A 22567-nucleotide genomic window follows, 5' to 3' on the forward strand; every position below is an offset into this window, starting at 1 on the left:
ATTTTTTTTTTTAAAGAGAGAGGAGAGAGAGAGAGAGAGAGAGAATTTTTTTTTTAATATTTATTTTTTAGTTCTCGGCGGACACAACATCTTTGTTGGTATGTGGTGCTGAGGATCGAACCCGGGCCGCACGCATGCCAGGCGAGCGCGCTACCGCTTGAGCCACATCCCCAGCCCCTGGAATTTATTTTAAATCATTTTTACTTATTGCTGGCAACATTATTTTAATGTCACTTTCTGTTTGAAACATTGAAATTCTTTGAATTGGTGGTTTTCAATGCTTTCTTCTTTTGAAAATTTGAAAGATTCAGATGAAGTCAGTCCTGTAGTCAACCCCTGGGTAAATCTCTGAGCCCTGCTACCATTTTCTTCCAACTGCTTTTGATGTAACCTCCACAGAATACTCAGGACTAGCTTAAATTGTTCTTTAAGTTACGGAGTAGAATGTTAGCATAAAATTCCCCTTGAATATTATTGCATTTGTAGCTTTATAGGTTATAAGCTCTTTATATATATTGTTCCTGTGAACCTCACCATGACCTTACAATAGGAATTATTGTCCCCATTTTTCAATTAGGAAGCTGAGGTTGAAGAACTTGAAGAACATAGCCTGTATGTTATAAATCATGGTTCATTTCCATGTAAGGCGAACTCTCTATTCATCAGTGTGCAATCTAGATTTAGGAGTGTCAAACCCAGGATCTGAATCACCTCTGAAATCCTATATGTGTTTTTATGGGATGAGAAGAGCCGGTGACTTTTAATCATACTTGTTTTTTTTTTTTTTTTTTTTTTTGGGTCATTGACTTTTTCAGACCCATGAATCTAAGAAGATTATACTTTTAGATTGTCAGTGGAAATTGACAACAAAGCTGAATGAAAATCCTTGTTGAAGGAAATCAGTCACATCAGATGCTTATCTCTTGTCTGTTCTCATATATTTTAACATTTTCTTAGAATGTTAAATGCTTTACAGTTTACAGATCTCATCTACATAAGTATGGTACATGACTTTCACAACTACCTGTAATTATAGTAGGTGGCACTTGAAACTATGCAAAGTTAAGAGAATTTAAGTTGTAGAACTACTTGGACAAAAAGTGACTCTCTTTTTTAGGCTAAAATTAATCTAACTTGGTTCAAAATCCTCTAATGCCCTTTTAAATTTTGTGAATTTACAGTTTGACCTAACTAATATCCATTATCTTCCTACATATATATCATTGTTAATCTGATACATAATTGGTAGGTTTATATTCTCTCTCTCTCTCTCTCTCTCTTTCTCTCGGTACTGGGGATTGTACTCAGGGGTACTCGGCCACTGACCCACATCCCTAGCCCTATTTTGTATTTTATTTAGAGACAGGGTCTCACTGAGTTGCTTAACACCTGGGTTTGCTGAGGCTGGCTTTGAACTTGTGATCCTCCTGCCTCAGCCTCCCAAGCTGGGAAATCAGGCCTGCACCAATGCTCCTGGCAGTAGGTTTATTCTTCTTCTTTTTTTTTTTTCCATTTTTTTAATTCTTAGACTTTCTGTATTGTTCATAATATCTCAGTATAATGGTTTATAACTTCAGTGAAGTTTGCCAAGTCCTTGGGTCTATTATCACTCTCCTCATTCTAGTTTGCTCAAAAGTTAGGAAGGAATAAAGAATTTTCTTTCTTTTCATTGCCTTTTACAGTTAAATTTCCATTTTGGTTCTCATTTTATTTGAAAGGTAAATGTTAATTCTATTGTTTCTTGAAGAAGTTGGATTCTAAGTTAAATTCATTTTGAATATAAAGCTTTGCTTCCTAACCTGTTGTGGAGCAGTGCTGAAGGCTGCTGCAAGTGGCCTGTTTAGCACTTATTTCTATGGAGACATCCTGTAATAAGTAATATTATTGAGCACTTATTATGTGCCAGTGCTAGGCACTGTTTGAAGCTGTATTATTTTATGTAATCCCTACAATAATCCCTGTAAGGTAGCTGCTATTATTAGCTCTATTCTACAGGTTTGGGAAGTGAAATTTAAAGGTTAGGTCATTTGCCTAAGGGTATACAATTAGTGTCAGAGCCTCATGTGTACCCAGGCAACCTTTTTAGGCTCTGCAGTTTCTTTCTTTTTAAATTCTTTTTGCGGTGCTGGAGATTGAATTCAGGGCCTCACACATGCTAGGCAAGTGCTCTACCACTGAGCTACATCTCCAGCCCCTTAGAGTTTGCTACTTTTAATCACTAACTTATATAGTTTTTCTTGGCACCAAATAGACTTCCCTTTCTCCAAAGCAGAAATCTGGTTAATATAGGCCAATCACAATCCTTTAGTCATTTTGGATAGTAAAATTTCTAGAAGTTAGTGATGGGAAAGATCTTAATTTCCAGACTTTTATCATATCTGCCTGATTAAGGCAGCTGTGAAAGGAGCGGTTAGAATTTGGAAAATGCTTTGTAATGGCTGCTGTCTCTACCAAGAGATCAGATTAATCCATGAGATCAGACCCATATATTATCTTCCTGCCACAGAGAATGAGGTTACCCTATTTCCATTCATTCCCAAGGCTTCAGGCCTGCCTTTAACCCTTGGTTGGTACACACAAAATGAGTGCAGATGGACTTCTGATCTGCCTTTGGTAATAAGGATAAATGATCTGTTTCTTAATAAGGATAGGCAGGCTATATAGTAGTTTGTGGAGGCTAAAGTCGGTGACAGCCTTACAGCTGTTATTAGTCATTCAGACAAATTTGAAATAGTCCCTAAAACTACATTTATATGTCAGTGGGTCTTGCTTAGTCTTTTTTTTTTTTTTTTTTTTTTGAGGTAGATGATTTGAATTTGTGTGTGTGGGTTGAGGGTGGGGGTGAAAAGAGAGGGGAATATTCTTGTGTCCCTGGCTGTCATTTCCTCCTTATTGTGAGGCATGAAGGAAGGAACAGCATGAGCTACCCACAAGGAATTAGTGGTAAAGGGGGCTTGAAGAGAATAGCTATTAGATAAAAAAAGACAAAAGAAGGCAAGATTTAAAGGCCTGGCCTTGGCAGAAGTCAGGTGAGGGAAGTGACTTATTACTTGTTCTGTGGTTGCCCTGGAGGTAAATGAGAATTTTGACTACAAAAACTACTGATGGTCCCTCCTTGAATAGGGTTAGGCTAGTGTACCCCCCCACCCAACACACACACCCTTCTTCCTTTAGAGTGTATGTAAAAGCAGTTCTCTTGGGATTGGGCTCAACTTTCTCTTCTGTGTTCCCTTTTTCTTCTCACTCTCTGCCACATATGTATGCATCAGGTTTTTTTTTGCCAGATAGCTCCTCCTTTTCTCCGGCTGCTAGCCCCAGCTGTCATCTCTGCTTCCCATCCCCCAACTTTAGTTATGCAATTTTACATTCAACTTTTCCTGGTTTTGCTGTCTCCATTTTTAATGCTTTGCCTTTGCTGTCCCCTGACCCCAGCTTCTAATCTCTCCCTCCACCAAAGCCAGTAGCCACTGTTCAGTTTCCCTGTCATTATGGATCTAAGTGCATTGATAGTGATATTTTCTTAAAACTCAGATCTGATCCCAGCTTAGACTGTGGGTGGAGGTGATAGCTGGGAAGGGTGTGGAGTTGAGGTAGACATGATTATTCTAAAATTTAGGCTTTTGCCAAAATAGTGGGTGAACCTTGATCTGGAGATCAAAGAGATGCTTCTCTGCTGGCCTCCAACTCTAAGCACTTATGTGCTTTTGTGCTGAGGGTATATACTTGTTTGAAAGCCCTTGGTAATGAAAGGAAGGGCAGTGAGAAAGGTAGCTTACTGTGTAACTGCTTCTGAGAGCTGGTTTTTCTCCTGAATTGGAGCTAATTTTGGATAGATAATGAAGTGGATGGTTGCTAATAACTTTCCCTTGCTAATTGTAATTTCACTGTACTGTTTTAGAGAATTTTTTTTACACTCTTCTTTCCTTGCTGTTTGGAGGAGAAATAGATTTATTTTTATAATTTTTGATGGGTGTTCAGCTATCCAGAAATCCCATAGTTGGTTTGTGTAGAGGTAGTGCAGTTTATTGGAAAGAACTCGAGCTGAAGACTTCCATTCTAGTGCCAGTTTCAGTCAGGATTAGCCACCTGTGTGTTCTTGGGCAAGTCATGAACCTACCTCTATATTTGCCCTATGAACTTTACAGAACTGTGTGAGTGAAATGAGGTCTATATGCACACACTTTGCAAAATGTAAAATTTTATAAAAATGTCAAAAAAAATCTGGCTGGGCATGGTTGTGCACACCTGTACTCCCAGTGATACCAGAGGCAGAGGCATGAGGATTACAAATTCAGGACCAGACCAGACAATTTAGCAATACCCTGTCTGGGGAAAAAAAAAAAAAAAAAGATTAGGAATGTAGTACAGTGGTTCAGTCCTCAGTACCAAAACAACAACAACAACAAAAACCAGTCAGATCTGCCCTTTATTGTAATATTCACAGAAACATATCGAATGTCTTAAGTTCCTTCCTCCTCTGAAGCCAGTATTCTCAAAACCAGGGCATTGGGATCCTCAGAATTAGGGATATTTCTTGCCTTTGAATTATCTTTTCAGGCTGGGGATATAGCTCATTGGTAGAGTGTTTGCCTTGCATGCACAAGGCCCTGGCTTCAGTCCCCAGCACCACACACACACAGAATGAATGAATGAATCATATTTTCCTTTGTTTTCTCATTGTTTACCCCCCACTGCCCCAGTTGTTTTAGGAAATCTTTGACTCAGTGCACCTCTTCCTGCATCCTTTAGTGAGATAGAGAGTAATTTTAAGGAGTTACTGGTCATAGGGTGCTGCATGTTCCAGTGGAGGGTCCCTAGTTTTTGTGGCTAGGAATAATTTATTTATTTAAATGGCGACAAAGTGTATCTTTTTTGGAGGGGCGGGCAGGGATTGAACCTGGGGTGCCTAACCACTGACCCATATCCCTAGCTCTTTTTTATATTTTATTTAGAGATAGGGTCTCCCTGAGTTGCTTAGAGCCTTGCTAAGTTGCTGAAGCTGGCTTTGAACTTGTGATCCTTCTTCCTCAGCCTCCTGAGCCACTGGGGTTACAGGCATGTGCTACTGTGCCCGGCTTATCTTTATCTTTTAATAACTAATGAAGTTTTTCCTGTCTTGCAAGACATGTTGATTGCATTTGGGGAAATTGTTGATAACTGTGCTTTGGCTTTGGACACATCTGGATTCCAGGCAAACTCCTATTATTATTAGCTTGTGAATGGGCAAAATATTTAACTTTTTGGACCTTAGTCTCCGCATATTTAAGGGGATAAAAGTGTACATATCTATAAAGCAGTTGTGAGGATAATGAATGCAAAGTGTTTAGCACATTGCCCAAAATATATACTTAGAAAATGTTACCTCTTTGTATAAGCCTAATAATAATGGCTGTTTAAAAATATTTTTAGTTGTAGATGGACACAGTACCTTTATTTTATTTATTTTTAGGTGTGTTAAGGACTGAACCCAGTGCCTCACATGTGCCAGGCAAGTGTTCTACCACTGAGCCACAACCCCCATCCCTTATAATGATCTTTGAAAAGAGCATAGAAAGATGTTCATTGTCAGTATTTTAAGGGATTTTAAATGTCATTCTTAACCAAATTTGTTTAAATATACATCATATAATTTACCAGTTCAAACAACAGTTTTGACCTAGTCCTATTTGTTTTGATAATAGATATAAAATAGAACTGCATCAAATTAACATTTCTTCCTCCTTAATAGGATGTCTTCTTGGGGATGGCATGGTTAGGCTGAGTGACTTGCTTAGTTTGGTGTAGTGGGAATCACATTCAGACTGTTTCTCAGCTGCCTTTGAATTGTGTGATATTTGGATTTGGGGTTACACTGGAATTGGATGGGTTCATGGTGATTCTGAACGTTTCTTTTATATTAGCATGATCAACAGTTTGATAAGCAGTTTTTAAGTGTAAGCCTGCTTTGAAGTGCAATTCAGAAGAAGGAAAAATATGCAAAACAAATCCACTAACAGATTTCCAGTGCATAATCTGCATAATTACAGCATTTGAGAGGATACAAACTCCTGAGGTTCACAAAGAATGTGAAAAGACAATTTGTGATCATTGCTACTTAATGGTCAAGAGTAGGATTAAAGCAGAGTAATACTCTTTACTGTATTCCAGGGATTTATTAATACTCAGTTTTCTCTGTTAAAAGTAATAAATTGAATGAAACCAGCTTCTTTTGCCTTGACTGTATATTTGTTGGCATTGTCTTTCCAGATGGGCAGGGGGTAGTTTGAGACAGAACAAGGTTCCTTGTTTTGCCAGTTCCTTTATCTGCCAGTGAGCTCTGTTCTTCATATAGGGCTTTGGAGGTTCCTTTCTGCAATTCTAAAAATTTTGTGTCTGAGAATGACATCTGTTTATCTATTTGGGGTCTCTGTTTATTACAAGGAACAAATGTGAATCTGAAGGAGGTAGTTTAGAGTAACATATTCAAGGCAGAACATTTAGTCTAATTAATTAGTATATTTCTGTGATCTCCAGATTCTATTTCAGTAATTGGAAGACTAGTATGAATTTGGAGGTCTTGAGGTCTTGACCTCTACTTGAGTTAAGTATAGCACTTCCCTTAGCATTCTTAGATCCATGGGGTGGGGTTTATCTACGAAGGTAAATATTACTTTGGATATAAACAAATGTTCCCACTTAGCAACCTCCATTTTCAGTTAGCCCCATTACATTCTTGGCTTCTGGACTGTAGGAACACTGTTCTACTTTATTCTTTCTCTCCAGAATATTCTTAGTCTACTATTGGTAGCTCCTGACCCCACTCTGCTCACTTCAGGGGAACTTTCTTAGCTCATGAGCCACAACTCCAAAAGGAAGTTGCCAAGCCACTTAAGATGCCCTCTTTTAGCTTCTTGCCCTTATCTTAGGACACTACCTGAATTGGCAGAAATGCTGCATGAACCCTAGGTGGAGTGAATGAGTGAGAGAAAGTATGCTTATACTATGATTTCTTTTCCTGTGGGCCTAACTTCCAAGTTTTTCGAATGAGCCTGAATGAAGAAGACAATGATGATTTTACTCTCTGCCATTGCCACTTTGTCTTATGGAAGTATAACCTCAAACAAATTATGGGCAAGTGGAAATAGGCATCAACTTTATTTCCTGGGCTGTGCCTGACAGTGTTGGCCGAGACCTGGCCTTCTCCTTAGAATTTAGTTTTAATTCTTCACTGTACATACCTCATCTTTTTAAGCTGCTTCTAGAAGTCAGGCAACTAGACTAGGTAGAGAGAGCCTGTAAGAAAGCATGGCATTTTCAGGAGATATTTCTAATTGTATGGAATTATGGAGGGCATATTCCCTATATTCACTAGCAATGAATTGGGTTGCTGTTAACTGCTGGGTCAACTCCTGAGCTGACCCCAATAGTAATTCTCAGTCTGCTGTGAAGTGTACATTGTCCAGTTCTGTGCCTGAGGATCTGCATTCAAGTAGAAGCTGCCTGGTTATAGAAAACTGCGTTTTTTTTTTTTTTTTTGTTTGTTTTTGTTTTTGTCATAGGCCTCTGAAAGAATAGGAGGTGGGGAAAATCAAATCTAAACTCATGGTAGAATCCTGCATGAGAGAAATGTGCTACCTTTCAGCCAAAATTTGGGACTCTTGAGTCCCAAGAGAAGATACCAGTAGGTCAGATAATACTTCTTGTTGAGGCTTACTAAAGACATTGCATCTCAAATGAAATGCTTACACATCCAAGAGAGATCCTGACTTGGCATATAAACCTACTGCCACTTCTGGTTATCTTTCATCACTTGCTTGAGTTTGAAAAGGTAATGGTTTATGCTCTAAGGAAAGAGGCTCTTTCCCAAAACCTGAGGCTTTCTCATTCCTACCAGCTGGGCCCATTGCTAAAATGCTTTCCAGTGGGCTTGCTTCTGCCTGGCCAGCACCTGGGCTGCCCCAGCTTGCAGTTGGCCTGCCTTTGCTTCATAAGCTTCCCAGGGTGGTTTTTCTTCTAAAAGCTTGTATGAATTGCTATTACTGTCTCTTTATAGTTTAAAAATGAATCCTTTTTTGTTCTTTGCAACTCATTTGCTTTTTTCTTTTCTTTAAATTACTATTAACACCTGTTGATTCTTTTTTTTTTCTGGTTGGCCTGTCACTGCATTCCTGCTCCCCCTCCCTCTAGCTGGGTTTGTCAAGTCGCCCATGTCAGAAACTAAGCTCACGGGGGACGCCTTTGAGCTGTACTGTGACGTGGTCGGGAGTCCCACGCCAGAGATCCAGTGGTGGTACGCAGAAGTCAACCGGGCAGAGTCTTTCAGACAGCTGTGGGACGGTGCTCGGAAGCGCCGTGTCACCGTAAACACCGCCTACGGGTCAAACGGCGTGAGTGTGCTGAGAATAACCCGGCTCACCTTGGAGGACTCTGGGACTTACGAGTGCAGGGCCAGCAACGACCCCAAGAGGAATGACTTGAGGCAAAACCCCTCCATAACATGGATTCGAGCCCAGGCCACCATAAGCGTCCTTCAGAGTGAGTCCAGCACCCTACAGTAGTAGTACTGTAGTCATTAGAGGTGGCCCGATGACCCTTCCCTTCTGCTACCTTTTCCTCTTCCCCAGTATGATCGCTCACCCCACCCCTTGTCTTCGTTTTTTCAAACCCACGACCCTTCTGGTTGTAGTGTATGAAAACATCTGTGGCAACTTTTTTTTTTCTTCTTTGCCGTCCTCTCTGCCTCCCTTATTTCCCCACCCTTCTCTGTGTCTTTCTCTTCAGGAACAAAGAACTTGAGGAAATCCATGACTGTCCAAAATCATCCGTGTTGGGGAGAGGTGGGAAGGGAGAACTGGGGAAGTTAAAAAAAAAAAATCAAATATAAAACCAGGCAGTCAAACAAGGGTAGTGTTGAAATTGTTTTTTTCCCTTCCCTTTAATTTTGTAGTAGGTTTCCTGCTATCCTTTTGCTGGTTTCTCCTCTGGTGCCTTTCTATTTTTGTTTCTCTCCCCAGTCTAACTACTTTTTATTTCTTCTGTTCATCTGTTTGAAGCTCTCTGAGTAGCTGCCTTCACCTCTATGGTTTTAAGTTTGTGTCTGCCCAGCCTCTTCCCTCACTGTAACTTAGTGTCATCCTGTTCTGTGATGGGAATGTTGCCATGGGTGCAGTGTGGTGATGTGTTTTGATTGTTGGATGGCACATAAGCTTGGATATTTCCATAGTTTTAGCTCTTTTTCTTTTCTAAAACAGTGGCATGTTCTTCTCTGACAGCAACCCTCCACTGCAGCAGTACATCCCTCACTGGGCCTATACATTCATTTCCCTGTTTTTTGTTTGTTTTTAAGCAGCAGCCCAAGATTACTTCCATGTCTTGCCTGCCATTAGGAGCTAGGTGATACAAAGCTGCAAAATATTTTTTTAAAGCCCCATCACCATGTCTCAAAAGTCCAGTTGCATCTGATTTCTATTTACAGATAGTTTGACTTTGATGACTGTTGGCACAGTGTTCCTCATACCAGAGGATGGCAGCCTCTGAAGTAGTTTGGAAGCCATTCACAATGGCCTTCTCTTTATGTCTTAAAGAAAGATATGTCTTAAATACAACACTATTTCTCAGAGTGATGGAGTAAGCTGAGTATAGGGGTCAGAATTCTCCCCTTCATCTATTATAGTGGGCACAAGTGAGACATCTGACATAGCAGCTTTTGTGCTCACTTCTTTTTTCTAGATAGTGACTTTTGCTTTGTATGACAGGAAGGAGGAAGAGGCACCATAGAACTAATGCTCTTGACCAGGAAGTGTTTCAGCCCCATCTTAGACCTAGTTATAATTGAGGTTACATTCTCTATTTGATAGAAGAAGAATGTGGATTTATCACATTATCTTCAAGGGCTCAGTGAGAGACCTATAGCCACTTCTAGCTTAAAGACCTGACTGATAGAGTAAAAGTAATAAAGTACTATTTTATGAGGAATTTGGTAATAACACGGGAGGTAATGTGACATGGGCTCTGAATCTGCATATGGAAAATAGCACATTAATGTCTGTTCTTTGTAGCTATTTGGGGAAGATTTCTGTGGGGGTTGGGATAGGCCTTAGAGGAGAGAGAGGATAGGCTGCTGCAGTTGGCACTGTTGAATCGGAGAACCTGCTCTGTAAAGAGGGAAAAGAAAACCTTGTCTATGTGAAATGGGGAACATTAACCCAGCAATTTTTCTTTTCTTTTCTTTTCTTTTTAACAATTTTTTCCCTTGCACGCCTCCTTCTCCTGCCCCCTTGCTCCTTTCCTTATAACATCAGAATTTCTCATATGGCCACAAAAGTCTGCAGAAGTTTAGGCATGGACAGGACTGGGCATTTGGTAGTTATTCTTCCAAGAGCCTGGCTCATAGCTAGAAAGGCTAGGCCTGGGGGCTAGAAAAAGATGAGGTGCCTACCCATAAATCCCAGAAGTACACAGCATTCTCCCATTTACTTAGAAATAAGCTTCCTACCTTAAGAGTGTTTGTATGTAGTTAACCAAATCCTGGCCAGTCATTCTTACTCTAGACTTCCCAATCAGTCACTTAACCCAAGTTAACTGTTTGTTGCTCCCTACCCCCCCCTTTTTTTTCTTTCATGAACACCCTAAATTCAACTGTAATTGTTTTATCTTAGGCATCCAAGAAGAAATTGCCTCTCTGGGGAGGTTGAAGTCTTCTAAGAATAACCCCCTGGCAATACTTTTCCCAAAGTTCTTTGAATGATGTAATGCAGGAAGAGAAATGTGCCCTGTTTTTAGGGTGTCTCTGTGGCCATAGCATTTTCTTTATACATGATGACTAGGATAAGGGTCTCCTACCTGATGCTTCTAAATAAAAGTCAGTGGCAGATAAAAATGTTTGAACTTCTCCTAAATGTTCATCTCTCTCGAACTTTGGACTTGGCCACAGAAATAAAAGTCCCACCTTCATCTGGGTGCAGAATGCAGATATGGCGCCATGGCCAAGGATTGGTCAAGCACTGGTTTCCATATACAGCAATACATAGGAGGCAGGCTACCTACCCCACAACCCTCCTATGCTGCAGAATCATATTTAAGCCTATTTAAATTATCCACTTGCTCCCAACTGACTCTCTCATGGATCTTTTAACATTAAGGGGAAAAGTGCTTTCCTTTGCCTTCCAAGAATTCTTGGCAGAATGTCTACCAGATTACTTTCATCAACTTCTTAATCTCCCTGAGCTGCAATGGTCATTTGCATCGCTACAGGTAAGAATAGCATTTATTTTGGCCTCCTTGTATTTAAACATCTGGAAACTCTTGGCCTCATTCTCAGAGTTCAGCCTTTCTCAGTGCAATCTGAGAAGAAGAAACCAAAGGAGAGTCCCAAGCGGGGCGGAAAATGAAATCGGATAATAAAAATTTAGTAAAAACCTGAAAGTGTGTTTGGATTTTAATGTTGCCTTGATATTTTTTAATTTCTCTTCTGTGGAGTACTGGTTCTTTTTTCTCTTTTGTTTTTGCTTGGTTTTGATTTTTCTTGGAATTGTGATGCTTTCTGCTGATGGTGTGTGTGCGCCTTTCATTGCAGGGTTTGCAGCCATTCAGCTCTACTTCTTAAAGCCCAGGGATTTGGCTTCTGTCCAGTGTGTCTTGGAAACCATGGGGACACCACTGCGCTAACATGTTCACATGCATCTGCTTTTGTCTTAGTGGCTGCTATGCCTCCATTATCTGTACATAGAGACCCTGTTTGGTGTTACTGATAAGAACCAGTGCTGAATGGAAGATAACCACTATCCTTTTGCTAGAATTGGAAATTAATTAGAACCACTTTGTTAATTGAAAAACTTACGGATTTGCTTTATCACAAGTTTGTTTGACAATATGAACTTTGTAGTCAGAAATGTTAAATTGGTTAGGAGATCTTAAGGCATTATGTTTTCCAAGTATCCCATGACTGTTCCATCCTCTTCCCCTCCCTCAACAACAACAGAATGGTTCCAGTAGAGGAAGATGATTCTGTTCTTCATAATCAGAACTATATTACATAAAATGGCGAAGAGAAAATGCTTGGGACAGGAAGCTGCTATAGGCAGGAAGTAGTCAGATACAGGGTAATGGGAAGTCAATCATGGGTTTCTGAGAAAGAACTGGGGGGCGCACAAATAAATACCCCTTAATGTGATGAGAAAAGATGGTTAGTGTAGACCTCACCTGAAAATGTTTGACCAAAAATAGAAAAATAATAGCCTAGGAAAAGATTAAAGACTAATAATAATAGCAACAAAAGATAGGATAACCTAGAAACCTCCAGACTTTAATATAGCAACGAAGATTTCAAAATGCTTTAAAGATAAGCCTTCTAGGAATGATAGTGTGACTTAAAGTTTTTCTGCCGTGTTATATTTGACTAATATATAGGTTATTTTTGTAGGTAAACTGGTGATCCCAGTTTATCTAAGCCCAGGATAGAACTAGAAAGTAAAGTTACATAACTTGCCTTAGGTTGGAAGTTTGGGTGAGGTGTGTGTTTTGGGGGGTGGGGGTAAGGGATAGAGAATTCAATCAGATGTGTTTTCTAGGTCCATTTTTGCCACTAACAATGATTACAGTCTTGTCATTTCACCTTCCTAGCTCTTGAAAAGAGGTATTTAGTAAACTCTTAGGGCCTTGCAGCTCTAAAATTCTTGTAGCTCATAATTCCAAGACATTGCACTATAGTGTATTATTTTGAAATTGAATGTTTTAAAGTGCAATTGTGGAAAAAAAATGTTTTGGGAATAAATATGGGCTGAAGAGAAGAAGAACTGATAGTTCTTTAAGAATTTTCCCTCCTTAAAATTCAGAAAATTCAAGAGACTTCCAGTGGGAAGTTTGCTTTTAGGATATACACTTTTTTTGCATAAATAATGGCCATGAATGGTTTGCCACAGGTTTAACAGATTTAAATGTGGGGAAAGCCATACATGTATTATTTAATTACACTTATTACTGTTCCAATAGGTGTAGACTCCAATGATTCTCATAGAGAATTTATTAGTTATAGAAATGATATTGCCTTTGTTTTTAGAACTGCAAAGTAAAGCCTGGTTTTCTAGTTGAAGCTGAATTGGTCGATGATTCTTATATCAGAAAAAGGTGGTATTCAAAAATTGTTGCCAGTACATATACCTGTAATATTCCCATTCTTTCACGTCTAGGCCAACTGGTCTTCAGGCTTTGTCTGCACTAGTGGTCATTTGCTTATAATCATTGTTTTTCCTTTTTTGACTTCCTCCAAAGTGATAAAGTGAAAGTCCTCATGTGGTCCTGTCTGCCCTCCCTTTTCTTCTAATTTCCCCTTCCTATCCCACCCAACTCTAAGGCCAGGGTTACAGACAATGGAAGGCTCTGGCCCCCTATCATTGTACACTCTAATTGCAGAGCCAAGAATTGTCACCAGTGAAGAAGTCATTATTCGAGACAGCCCTGCCCTCCCTGTCACCTTGCAGTGTAACCTCACCTCCAGCTCTCACACACTTACATACAGCTACTGGACAAGAAATGGGGTAGAATTGACTGCCACTCGTAAGAATGCCAGCAACATGGAATACAGGTGAGAGGGGCTAGCACCTCTTAGGAATATGGGTGGGAGTGTGGGTGAGCTTACTTGACTTTTTGTAAGTCATAATCATTAAGACTTTACATACACATGTTGAAATGACGAATCTGAGAATGATGTTTAAAAGGTGCGTTGGGAACTGTTTTCTCACAGTGAATTGAAATGTTTCTTAAACTGTTACCTATTTATTGACACGTTTCGACTTGTTTCTCTACAGGCCTTTCTCACTAATGCTGTTCAAGCCTTATTAGGAGTTTACATATAGATGTTAAAAAGATTAGTCTGAGGCCATTATTTAACAAATGCAATGTAAACTTTTTCCTTTCACTTCTTTTCTCTTTTTAAATTGGTGCATTATAATTGCACATAATAATGGGATTCATTATGCTATATTCATACATGCATATAATTTACCAAATAAATGCTATGTCCATGTACAGATGTGCCATATCAAATTCCACTTATATATAATTATAATGCACTAATTAAAATAAAAATCATAGCACTAATAATAATAATAATAGAAGGGAGATCAGTAGATTAGGGTAGTAGAATTGTGGGAGCAAAGAAGAAAAGAAAAGGGAGGGAAGGTACTGGGAAGTGAACTTTTATTTCAGTGAATTTAAGTATTTACTAAACTATGAACTATGATATGAGATATATTTGTTCCTGTCCTGGATAGTCTAGTCCAGTATATCTGATGTGAGGTTCAAGAATCTTTAGTAAAGATTTCCAAATGATTCTACTAAGTACCCAGGTTTGAGAGCCATAGATTTCCCCTTACTCTGATAAAAGAGAAATTGAGGGCAAGACATAGTCAGCAGTAGAGTCACGGTTAAAATTCAGGTCTCTCAACATAATCCAGTGATTTGAGGGATCAGATCAAAATCAGCTTTGAGCCTCTTATTAAAGTAAGAGTCTCTCCAAGTGATTATTCTACTGGATAGGTACCCTAATGGATTACCTTTTTTAAAAAAAATTTTTTTAGTTGTAAATGGATCTTTTAATTTTTATTTATGTATTTATATGCAGTGCTGAGGATGGAAACCAGGCAAGTGCTCTACCACTGAGCCACAACCCCAGCCCCATGAATCACTTTTTAAGAGTGTTTAATATTGGGGCTGGGGATGTGGCTCAAGCGGTAGCGCGCTCGCCTGGCACGCGTGCGGCCCGGGTTCGATCCTCAGCATCACATACAAACAAAGATGATGTGTCCGCCGAAAACTAAAAAATAAATATTAAAGTTCTCTCTCTCTCTCTCCCCCCCTCACTCTCTCTTTAAAAAAAAAAAAAAAAAGAGTGTTTAATATCACCATCACCTGGTCAGAAACAGCAGATACAGGGCCTTTTGGTAAACTATAGTAAGGATGGTGGCCTGGGAATATCCTCTGAAAAAAGGACCATACTTGGTGGTCTGAGTTATCTGGCAACCAAAGATTTGGTGTGCTTTTTGGATAATTTAGAATGCATAGCACCTTAGCTTTCTTAAGTATGTTTCTGTTTGGAAATTGATCTGGAAAAGGATCAGCTAAACCTGCTTGGCAGGTTGATAAAAGTATAAGGAATAAACACTGGAGTGAGGCTGGGAAAGCCTGTGTGCGCAGTAGTAGCAAGGACATTCTCCAGTATTTTGCAGCATTGAGATCTTGTCAACCCCTTATTTAATCCACATGAATTTGTAGATCCTCTTCCTTTTGTTCAGGTGAGGAAACTAAGACTCAAAAGAATAATTCTTGCCTGCTTTTAGGCCAAATAATATATTTAATAAGTTTTAGAACCAAAGCAATGTTCCAAGTCTTCAGACTTTCTAGAATTATTTTTTGAAAAATTTCTCCCCGCTATTCCATACTATTTAGTGGTATATTGGTTAACCTTTTTCCACTGTAGTTTCTTCTGATAACATACTGGAAATAGAGCCTTGGCTATATCCTTGATAGCTTGGAAAGGGTTAAATCAGTTTACGATGTTGAGTGGAATGGAAGGCATTTATTCATGGTCTGTCCATTAGTTTTACAGATCTGTTTTTTATAATATCTCTTTCAAGGTGGCAGACATCCAGTCATACTTCTCTTGGATTTTGTGCAGTTGTCCACAAAGCTTTGAGCTGTTAATGTTATGGAGATTTTGACCTGATTATAAAGTGCCTCTTCCCCTATTTTTCTCTTGACTTATCTGAAGCTCTTCAGGGATGTTTTGCATCACCAGAGTTTTCCAGGGATTCTGCATTTTTTTGGAGTAACAACTTGGCTATTCAATAAGTTAGCCATGGAGCCAATTTGAGAAGCCTGCTTCTGCCTACCTTATAGGAAATATTTTCTCTTTGACTCTCTGTCATCTTCAATTTTTCTTCTTCTCTTTCTTTAATTTTTTATTTTTTTTTTTGGTGGTAGAGATTGAACCCAAGACCCTGTGAGTATTAGGCAAGTTATCTATCACTGAGCTACATCCCCAACCCTCTGTTGGTTTCAATTTCCTCCCAATAGTGAGTCCACCGGGGAATGGTGTAGGGAGATTTTGTGCCCTAGACATGGCCTCAAGTTTGGGAGTCTTATTCCCAAGTATTTCTAAAGGAACTTAGAGTTTGTCTGAGCCCTGAAAATACAGCTACTCTTTCTCCTTCAAATTCTGGAGTACTTATTAAGAGGAGCTTAATTGTGTGTCTCTTCTTACTGGGAACATATAGATTTAAAACAATGCATTTGTGTCAATTTGGAAGACATTTTGACTACTCCTCTTAGAATGGTCTCCTGCTGTGGATATTTATAGACAGTCCTGGGGATGAGCTATGCATCTCCTCAATCTATAATCTCTCTCATTTTTTTTAAACATTCATTTTTTTTTTTAGTTGTATTGGACACAATACCTTCATTTTATTTATTTATTTTTATGTGGTACTGAGAATTGAACCCAGGTCCTCGCATGTTGAGATGAGTAGATGCTTTTGGGCCAGTCAGTAGACAAGATTGGGAGTTTCTATTAGACATTAATTAGTGCAGTGGAGATTTGATCATCACAAGTATCATATTTTAATGACTGAGCAAAAGAACAGGAGTTCAGTCTTATGTAAGTATCCTATGATCTGGAGATTATTGATTCTGTTTTCTGTTATTGCTAACCACCCTTTCTACATGTGTTTGGTATATGTATATGTAGACCAGAGTCTACTGAAGTGGAATGGAGTTGGCTCTCAGGGGCAAGAAAACTTATTTGGGCTCACCTGTAAGATTGAGAAGAAGGACATGCTATTCTGGCCACACATGCTTCTTAACAGTTATTCCTGTCATTTAGTCATTCATTCATTCCTCTACTGTACTCTAGCACCAAGTAAGGTGCTGGGTATAGAACTGTGTTCTAATTAAACAGTGTCTACCTACATAGAACTTGATCTGTTAGGAAATCAGATATTAATCAGACTATTGCATAAATACATAATTAATTACACATGGTAATAAGTGCTGTGAAGAATCATAGGGGATAGTATGAGAGAGAATGTCAAGGAGGAGGATGAAATTTACATTTGGACTGGGAGGAAGTGACATGTAAACCCAGACCTAATGGAAAAGGAGTTGGGTAGGCTAAGAGTAATGGGAAGAATATTTCATGTAAAATAACATCTTGTATGAAGGTTTTGAGGTAGGAATAAGCTTGGCACTTTGGGAAAAAAACACAAAAACCTAGCACGGCTGGAAATTGGCATGAGATGAGGGAGGCTAGGGTGGTAGGCAGGAACCAGATCATGCAGGGCCTTCTTTAAAACTACATTTCTGTGGCTAATTCTTTGTTGGCAGATTTGGTTCTTTGCTTGAAAGCAGAAAAACAAACAAATTATACCTGGGTCCTGTTAGTGAGTAGTAGACTTACCTGAAAGGCATGCTTCTAAATAAGGTCTTTAGAAAAGCTCAAAAAGGCTTGTTTTGTTTGTTTCTTCTGCTCTTAGTTTTCTGATTGGAACCAAGAAGTTTTTAGTGATGGTTGTATATAAACTGTACTAAGTATAAATTATAGTACTTTGTGTGGCATTATATTTTAATTACTTAACTTTGTAGTTTGTTTCCCCCATTGGACTGGAGTATCTTAAGGTTAAGGACCATGGTCCATTCCATCTCTTTATTCCTGGCACCCAGTAAGGAATAAGGCATTAATGTTTTGGGATATACAGAGGGAGGTTTTTGCTTTCAGTTAGGAAGAAGTGAGTTGCATCAAGGAACAGGATTTGGAGAGCATGGTCTCTGCTTGCTCCTTTTAAGTCTCTTTTTGTTTATGTTTTAACCATTCCCAGTTAACCTCACTTCATTTTTCTTCCCATCTCTACAGGATCAATAAGCCAAGAGCTGAGGATTCAGGTGAATACCACTGCGTATACCATTTTGTCAGCGCTCCTAAAGCAAATGCCACCATTGAAGTGAAAGGTATGACCCAGCAGAGGCTGAGGTGTCAGTGTCTTACTCCTGAGACTTTACTTTGGTCTGGACTCCTGGTGTTCAGTTCTTCTTTTTTACCTTTTTACATTTCAAGAAGCAATGTATTATTATGGTTAGGACCCCAGACTCAGGAGCCTAGCTGCCTGGGTTTAAATGCAAACCCAAACATCTACTACCTGTGTGACTTTGGCAAGTTACTGGGTTTTCTATGCTCCTGTTTCCTTGTTTGTAAAATGAAGATATCAGCAGTATTTATCTTGTGAGTTTGGTAGGAGGATTAAAAGTAATTTAATAAGCTGGGCACTGTGGCACATACCTGTAATCCCAGTAGCTTGGGAGGCTGAGGCAGGAGGATTGGGAGTTCAAAGCCAGCCTCAGCAAAAGTGAGGCACTTATTTAGAGACCCTGTCTCTAAGTAAAAATACAAAAAAGAGTTGAGGATGTGGTTTAGTGGTCAAGTGCCCCTGAGTTCAATCCCTAATACCCCACCTTTCCCCCCAAAATTAATAGAGTAGGTTTGAGTTGAAGAAATTGCTGTTTAGGGGCTGGGGTTGTGAGGCACTGAGTTCAATCCTCAGCACTATATATAAGTAAAGTAAATACCCATTGACAACTTTAAAAAGTATATTTTTACAAAATTGCTGTTTTTATACAACAGAAATGTTTAAATGTTGGCAACTCATATGGCCCAATCTTAGGTAGAGCTCTTAGAATAGCACCTTACAGGTATTATTACGTAGGGTTCCAGTGGGCTAACAGGATTTGGGAAAATATAGTGTGCAAGGTGAATATAAGCTGTTTGTAGGTAATTCATTAGAAATGTGCCTGTGGGTATATGGCATCATAAAGATGAGTCTTAGAGTTTTAAGAAGGGTAAATAGAACTATAAAAGTTAGAACCACCTAGTAACATCATTAATCTGTTTTTCTGTTACTCACAGGAAAAGTGAAACCACTAGCTCTGTGTTCTCTGGTGAGTTTTTTGGCAGAGCTGGCCTAGGGCCCAGGTCTCAATTCCCCATCCAGTGTTTTTTCCATTATTATAAAATGACCAGGGGAGGCAGGTCTACTATTTGAGGTCACACTGAAAAGAGGAATTCTTTTATTTTTAGTGTTTTTCATTTTGCTTATGAAGGACCTAAACTTGTCCTTTAAATCCATATGCTCATTTCTAGAAGCTAGAAGGATAGATTTAGGAAAAAGTAAGGGCCTATGTAACAAGTATTCAGGTCTTCCTTAAAATATTTATAAGATTAAAAATACAGATTTAAGAAAGGCTTGCCTCGTGAGTGTAAGGCACTGGGTTCAATCCTCAGCACCACATAAAAATAAATAAATAAAACACAGGTGTTATGTCCTGTACCAAAAAAAAAAAAAAAAAAAGAAAAGAAAGGTTTAGTCAAATCCCCCAACCAAAGACTGAATATTCTGATATACAGATGCTAACTCGTAATAACAGGGTAGGGGGTAAGGGAAAAATAGAAGTGCTTTGGATTTAGACAAAGGGAATGAATGGCAGGGGGAATGGAAGTAAGAAAGATAGTAGAATGAATAAGATATTATTTTCCTATGTTCATACATGAATACACAACCATTGTAATTTATCATGTAGAACCAGAAGAATGGGAAGTTTTACTCCATGTATGTGTAATATGTCAATATACATTCTATGTCATGTATAACTAAAAAGAACAGATAGAAAAACTAAAAAATAAATAAATACATAAATAAAAGGCTTAGTCACATTCAGAGTTTCCCTTACATGGTATAAAATGAAAGTAATAGCTTGGTGATGTGATTCTAGCATTCTGAGTTGAAGAAGGGATAGGTCACTGCCTCCTCTGGCTGCCAGATTTTAATTTTGAATGCCTCAAGGATTGGAGTTACAGTGGTTATAGGTCCCAACAGGCCAGAACCTGGCTTTTGATTTCTCCCTTTTCATGGAGGGATCTAGATTCCTCTCTGTTTTTGAAGAATGCCACATTTGTTCAACATGAGGAAGAAGGTTGTGAGAAACTGTTTTCTCTAAGCCATCAAGGACCTTCCCCAGCTTAGACGAGCTATGCTATATGGGAAGACTTTTGCTTTGTATGAAATGCTGCATTGTTCCTGGCTGAGCTTTGAGCATAAATTCCCAAGTATAGAGAGCAGGATAGATGAGGGAAGGGGAAAGTGGTGTGTCTAGCTAGTGGTCCTCAACGTGAGGGATAATTACACATAATGCAAGTCTTGGCTAACTGTAATCCTATGGATTTGGAGTTAATGATTTCTAGATAACACTTTAAGAGTAGAAACAGAGATAAGTTTTTCCATTGGTTTGACTGCCTTAAAAAGTGGGGTTCAGCAGCCCCAGAGACATTTTTCTTCACTTTTTTTTTTTTTTTTTTTTTTAGCAGATATGAAGCAGTAGTGGAGAGGGACAGAGAAGAGGAGGCTGCTGGAAGGAGTGTTTTCAGATAGAAGTTAAGACATGCATGGTATCTGTTACATGGTATCATATTCAAAGTGCTGATTGCACATTGCATTTTTACTGTACCACCCTACAATAAGGAAGATGGAGTAGGCGGTGGTATCCTGATTTTAAGGAAGCAGGCCTTGAGAAAAATTGTTTTATGAGATTCTAAAGCTTGTTCTTAGGTAGATAATTTCTTTGTTAAATCTCTGAAGAAAATTCCTAAGGAATTCTAATCTTTTCTCCCCCAACATTTGGGCAGAGTAGCTAAATAATTAATGTCTTAGTGTTTCAGGTTATGGATAGTTGAGTCGAGTAAAGACTGAGTATTTGGCTTTTTCTGTATTAAGTTTAAGTTTATATAGGCTCAAGATCATATTCTAAGCTAGTTTCCAATCATGGTTGGGCAGAAAAAAGTGGTAGAGGCACACTCCATACATTTAGAGTGGAGTGTGTGTGAATTCCCAAACCATTGTCATATAAACTCTAATTTTTTTCCCTCAGTACCTCCAGGGTGGGGTTAGAGACAGTTAACTTTTTATAGTTACAGTGATTTGAAAATTTTACTGAGTAACTGACAGGTAAGAGGTGATTGTACTTAAGAACAGAGAAATTCTGGGAACATAAGTGACCTCTTTGCTGAAAGAAGGCTCTGAGAATCTTTCCCATTTATGGCTTTAACTGCATCAGCACTTCAGGGTAATTTAATTCAGACCATATGTGTATATTTCTTATATTTCTAAGGCAGTCAAACCAATGTATTTATTGTACATTCAGCCCTTTTTTCCCTTCTTGCTTTTCCTGTCTTTCAGAACGTCTCTTGGGGGGTGTTTGGGGAGTGAAGGAATTAACCTAACTATGAACTGGGTATTATTTGTCAAATTACCAAATCTTGAATTACCTGTGGTATACAAAAGAAAAGAAGGCTACAGGAATCAGGAGGGACATGTGTCTGGGAGTAGACTGAAGATGACCATGCATTTTCTCCCTAGCCTATAGATTGCTGTCAAGAAAGAATTTTGATGGTGATATCATCTCCCAATGATGAAGGCCTTGCATCTGAAGTAGGTTTTTTCTCCCATCTTTTATAAAAGACAAGGATGAGGCACAGTTTAAGAAGAAAGATACTGTACAGTTAAGGGTTATGTTTCTTAGGTAATTGGCAGGTGACCTGAGCAGATGCAGAGGTTGAAGACAGAGCAGGGCTGTGTAGGAGAGGGGAAATAGCCATGTGACCTTTGCCCCTAAACCCAGCCTCTCAGGGATCTGCTTAGCTCATTCCAGGGAAGGCATTGCTCCTGGTTTTTTGACACTTCAGAGGCTGTGGCTTCCTCATCTTATAGAGGATTTACGAAAGCTCTACAAAGATTTTGAAAATTTTTAGCCCTATAATTGTTCAACTCTTTGCCTCTTATTCCCTCTCTCTTTGAGCCCTTCACTTTCTAAAATTGAAAAAATATGCTCATAAAAAAGCAAATTTAAAATTTCTATGTAATTTACAAAGTAAAAAGAAAATTTCTGCCAGGATTCCCAAGCCCTGTCTTTATCTCTCAACCTTTTGAATTTTAATGCTATTTGTATTAAATGGTCTTAGTAGTTACCAAATCCTTGACAGAAAATGTACCACTGACTCTCATGTGAGGTACATTCCAGCCCAGAAAAGTTTGAACCTAGTGACATACTAGGACCATTTCTCCCTGTTCCCTGGATATTCTTAACGAGTTTCAGTCTTTTGGTGGCTACAAAAGCCAAATTGATCTTTTTTTTTTCCTTCCTACCTGTTAGCTTTTTTTTTTTTTTTGCACTTTAAGATTTTTTTTTAGGAATGAATTTTAGGATTTCTAGAAGAGGCCTTTTCATTACTTCCCTGTTTCCTGCTTGTTAACATGCCTTATAGGTGACAGATCACAGTCCAAACTGGCTGACGTGGATTGTGTGGTGAAAGTGAATATCATTATTGAGAGGAATAATATACATTTCATATTTGTACAGTCCCGTCACTATATGCAGCATTTTCAGAGTCATTTCTTCATTTGATGTGAAGGAAATATAGCTAGTTTGATAGGTGAAGATGCTTAGAGATTGTGACATCATTTAGGTCAGAGCATATGCTAAAGCTGATCCAGAA

General features: G+C 38.8%; 1 protein-coding gene across 4 annotated transcripts in view; it reads left to right on the top strand.

Annotated features, from left to right (window-relative positions):
* Nucleotides 1-22567, top strand: part of NPTN (neuroplastin) — an 87512-nt gene that overhangs the window by 26514 nt on the left and 38431 nt on the right. For 3 of the 4 annotated variants that reach the window (XM_081291638.1, XM_081291637.1, XM_081291636.1), the window contains exons 2-4: nt 8167-8514; nt 13390-13561; nt 17882-17976. In XM_081291638.1, coding sequence (XP_081147764.1) covers nt 8167-8514; nt 13390-13561; nt 17882-17976 — 615 coding nt within the window. The remainder of the gene's footprint in view (nt 1-8166; nt 8515-13389; nt 13562-17881; nt 17977-22567) is intronic. The other variant, XM_081291639.1, reaches the window with a different exon arrangement.

Source organism: Spermophilus citellus (genome assembly GCF_964194105.1).
Source record: "Spermophilus citellus genome assembly, chromosome: 4".
Lineage (NCBI taxonomy): Eukaryota > Metazoa > Chordata > Mammalia > Rodentia > Sciuridae > Spermophilus > Spermophilus citellus.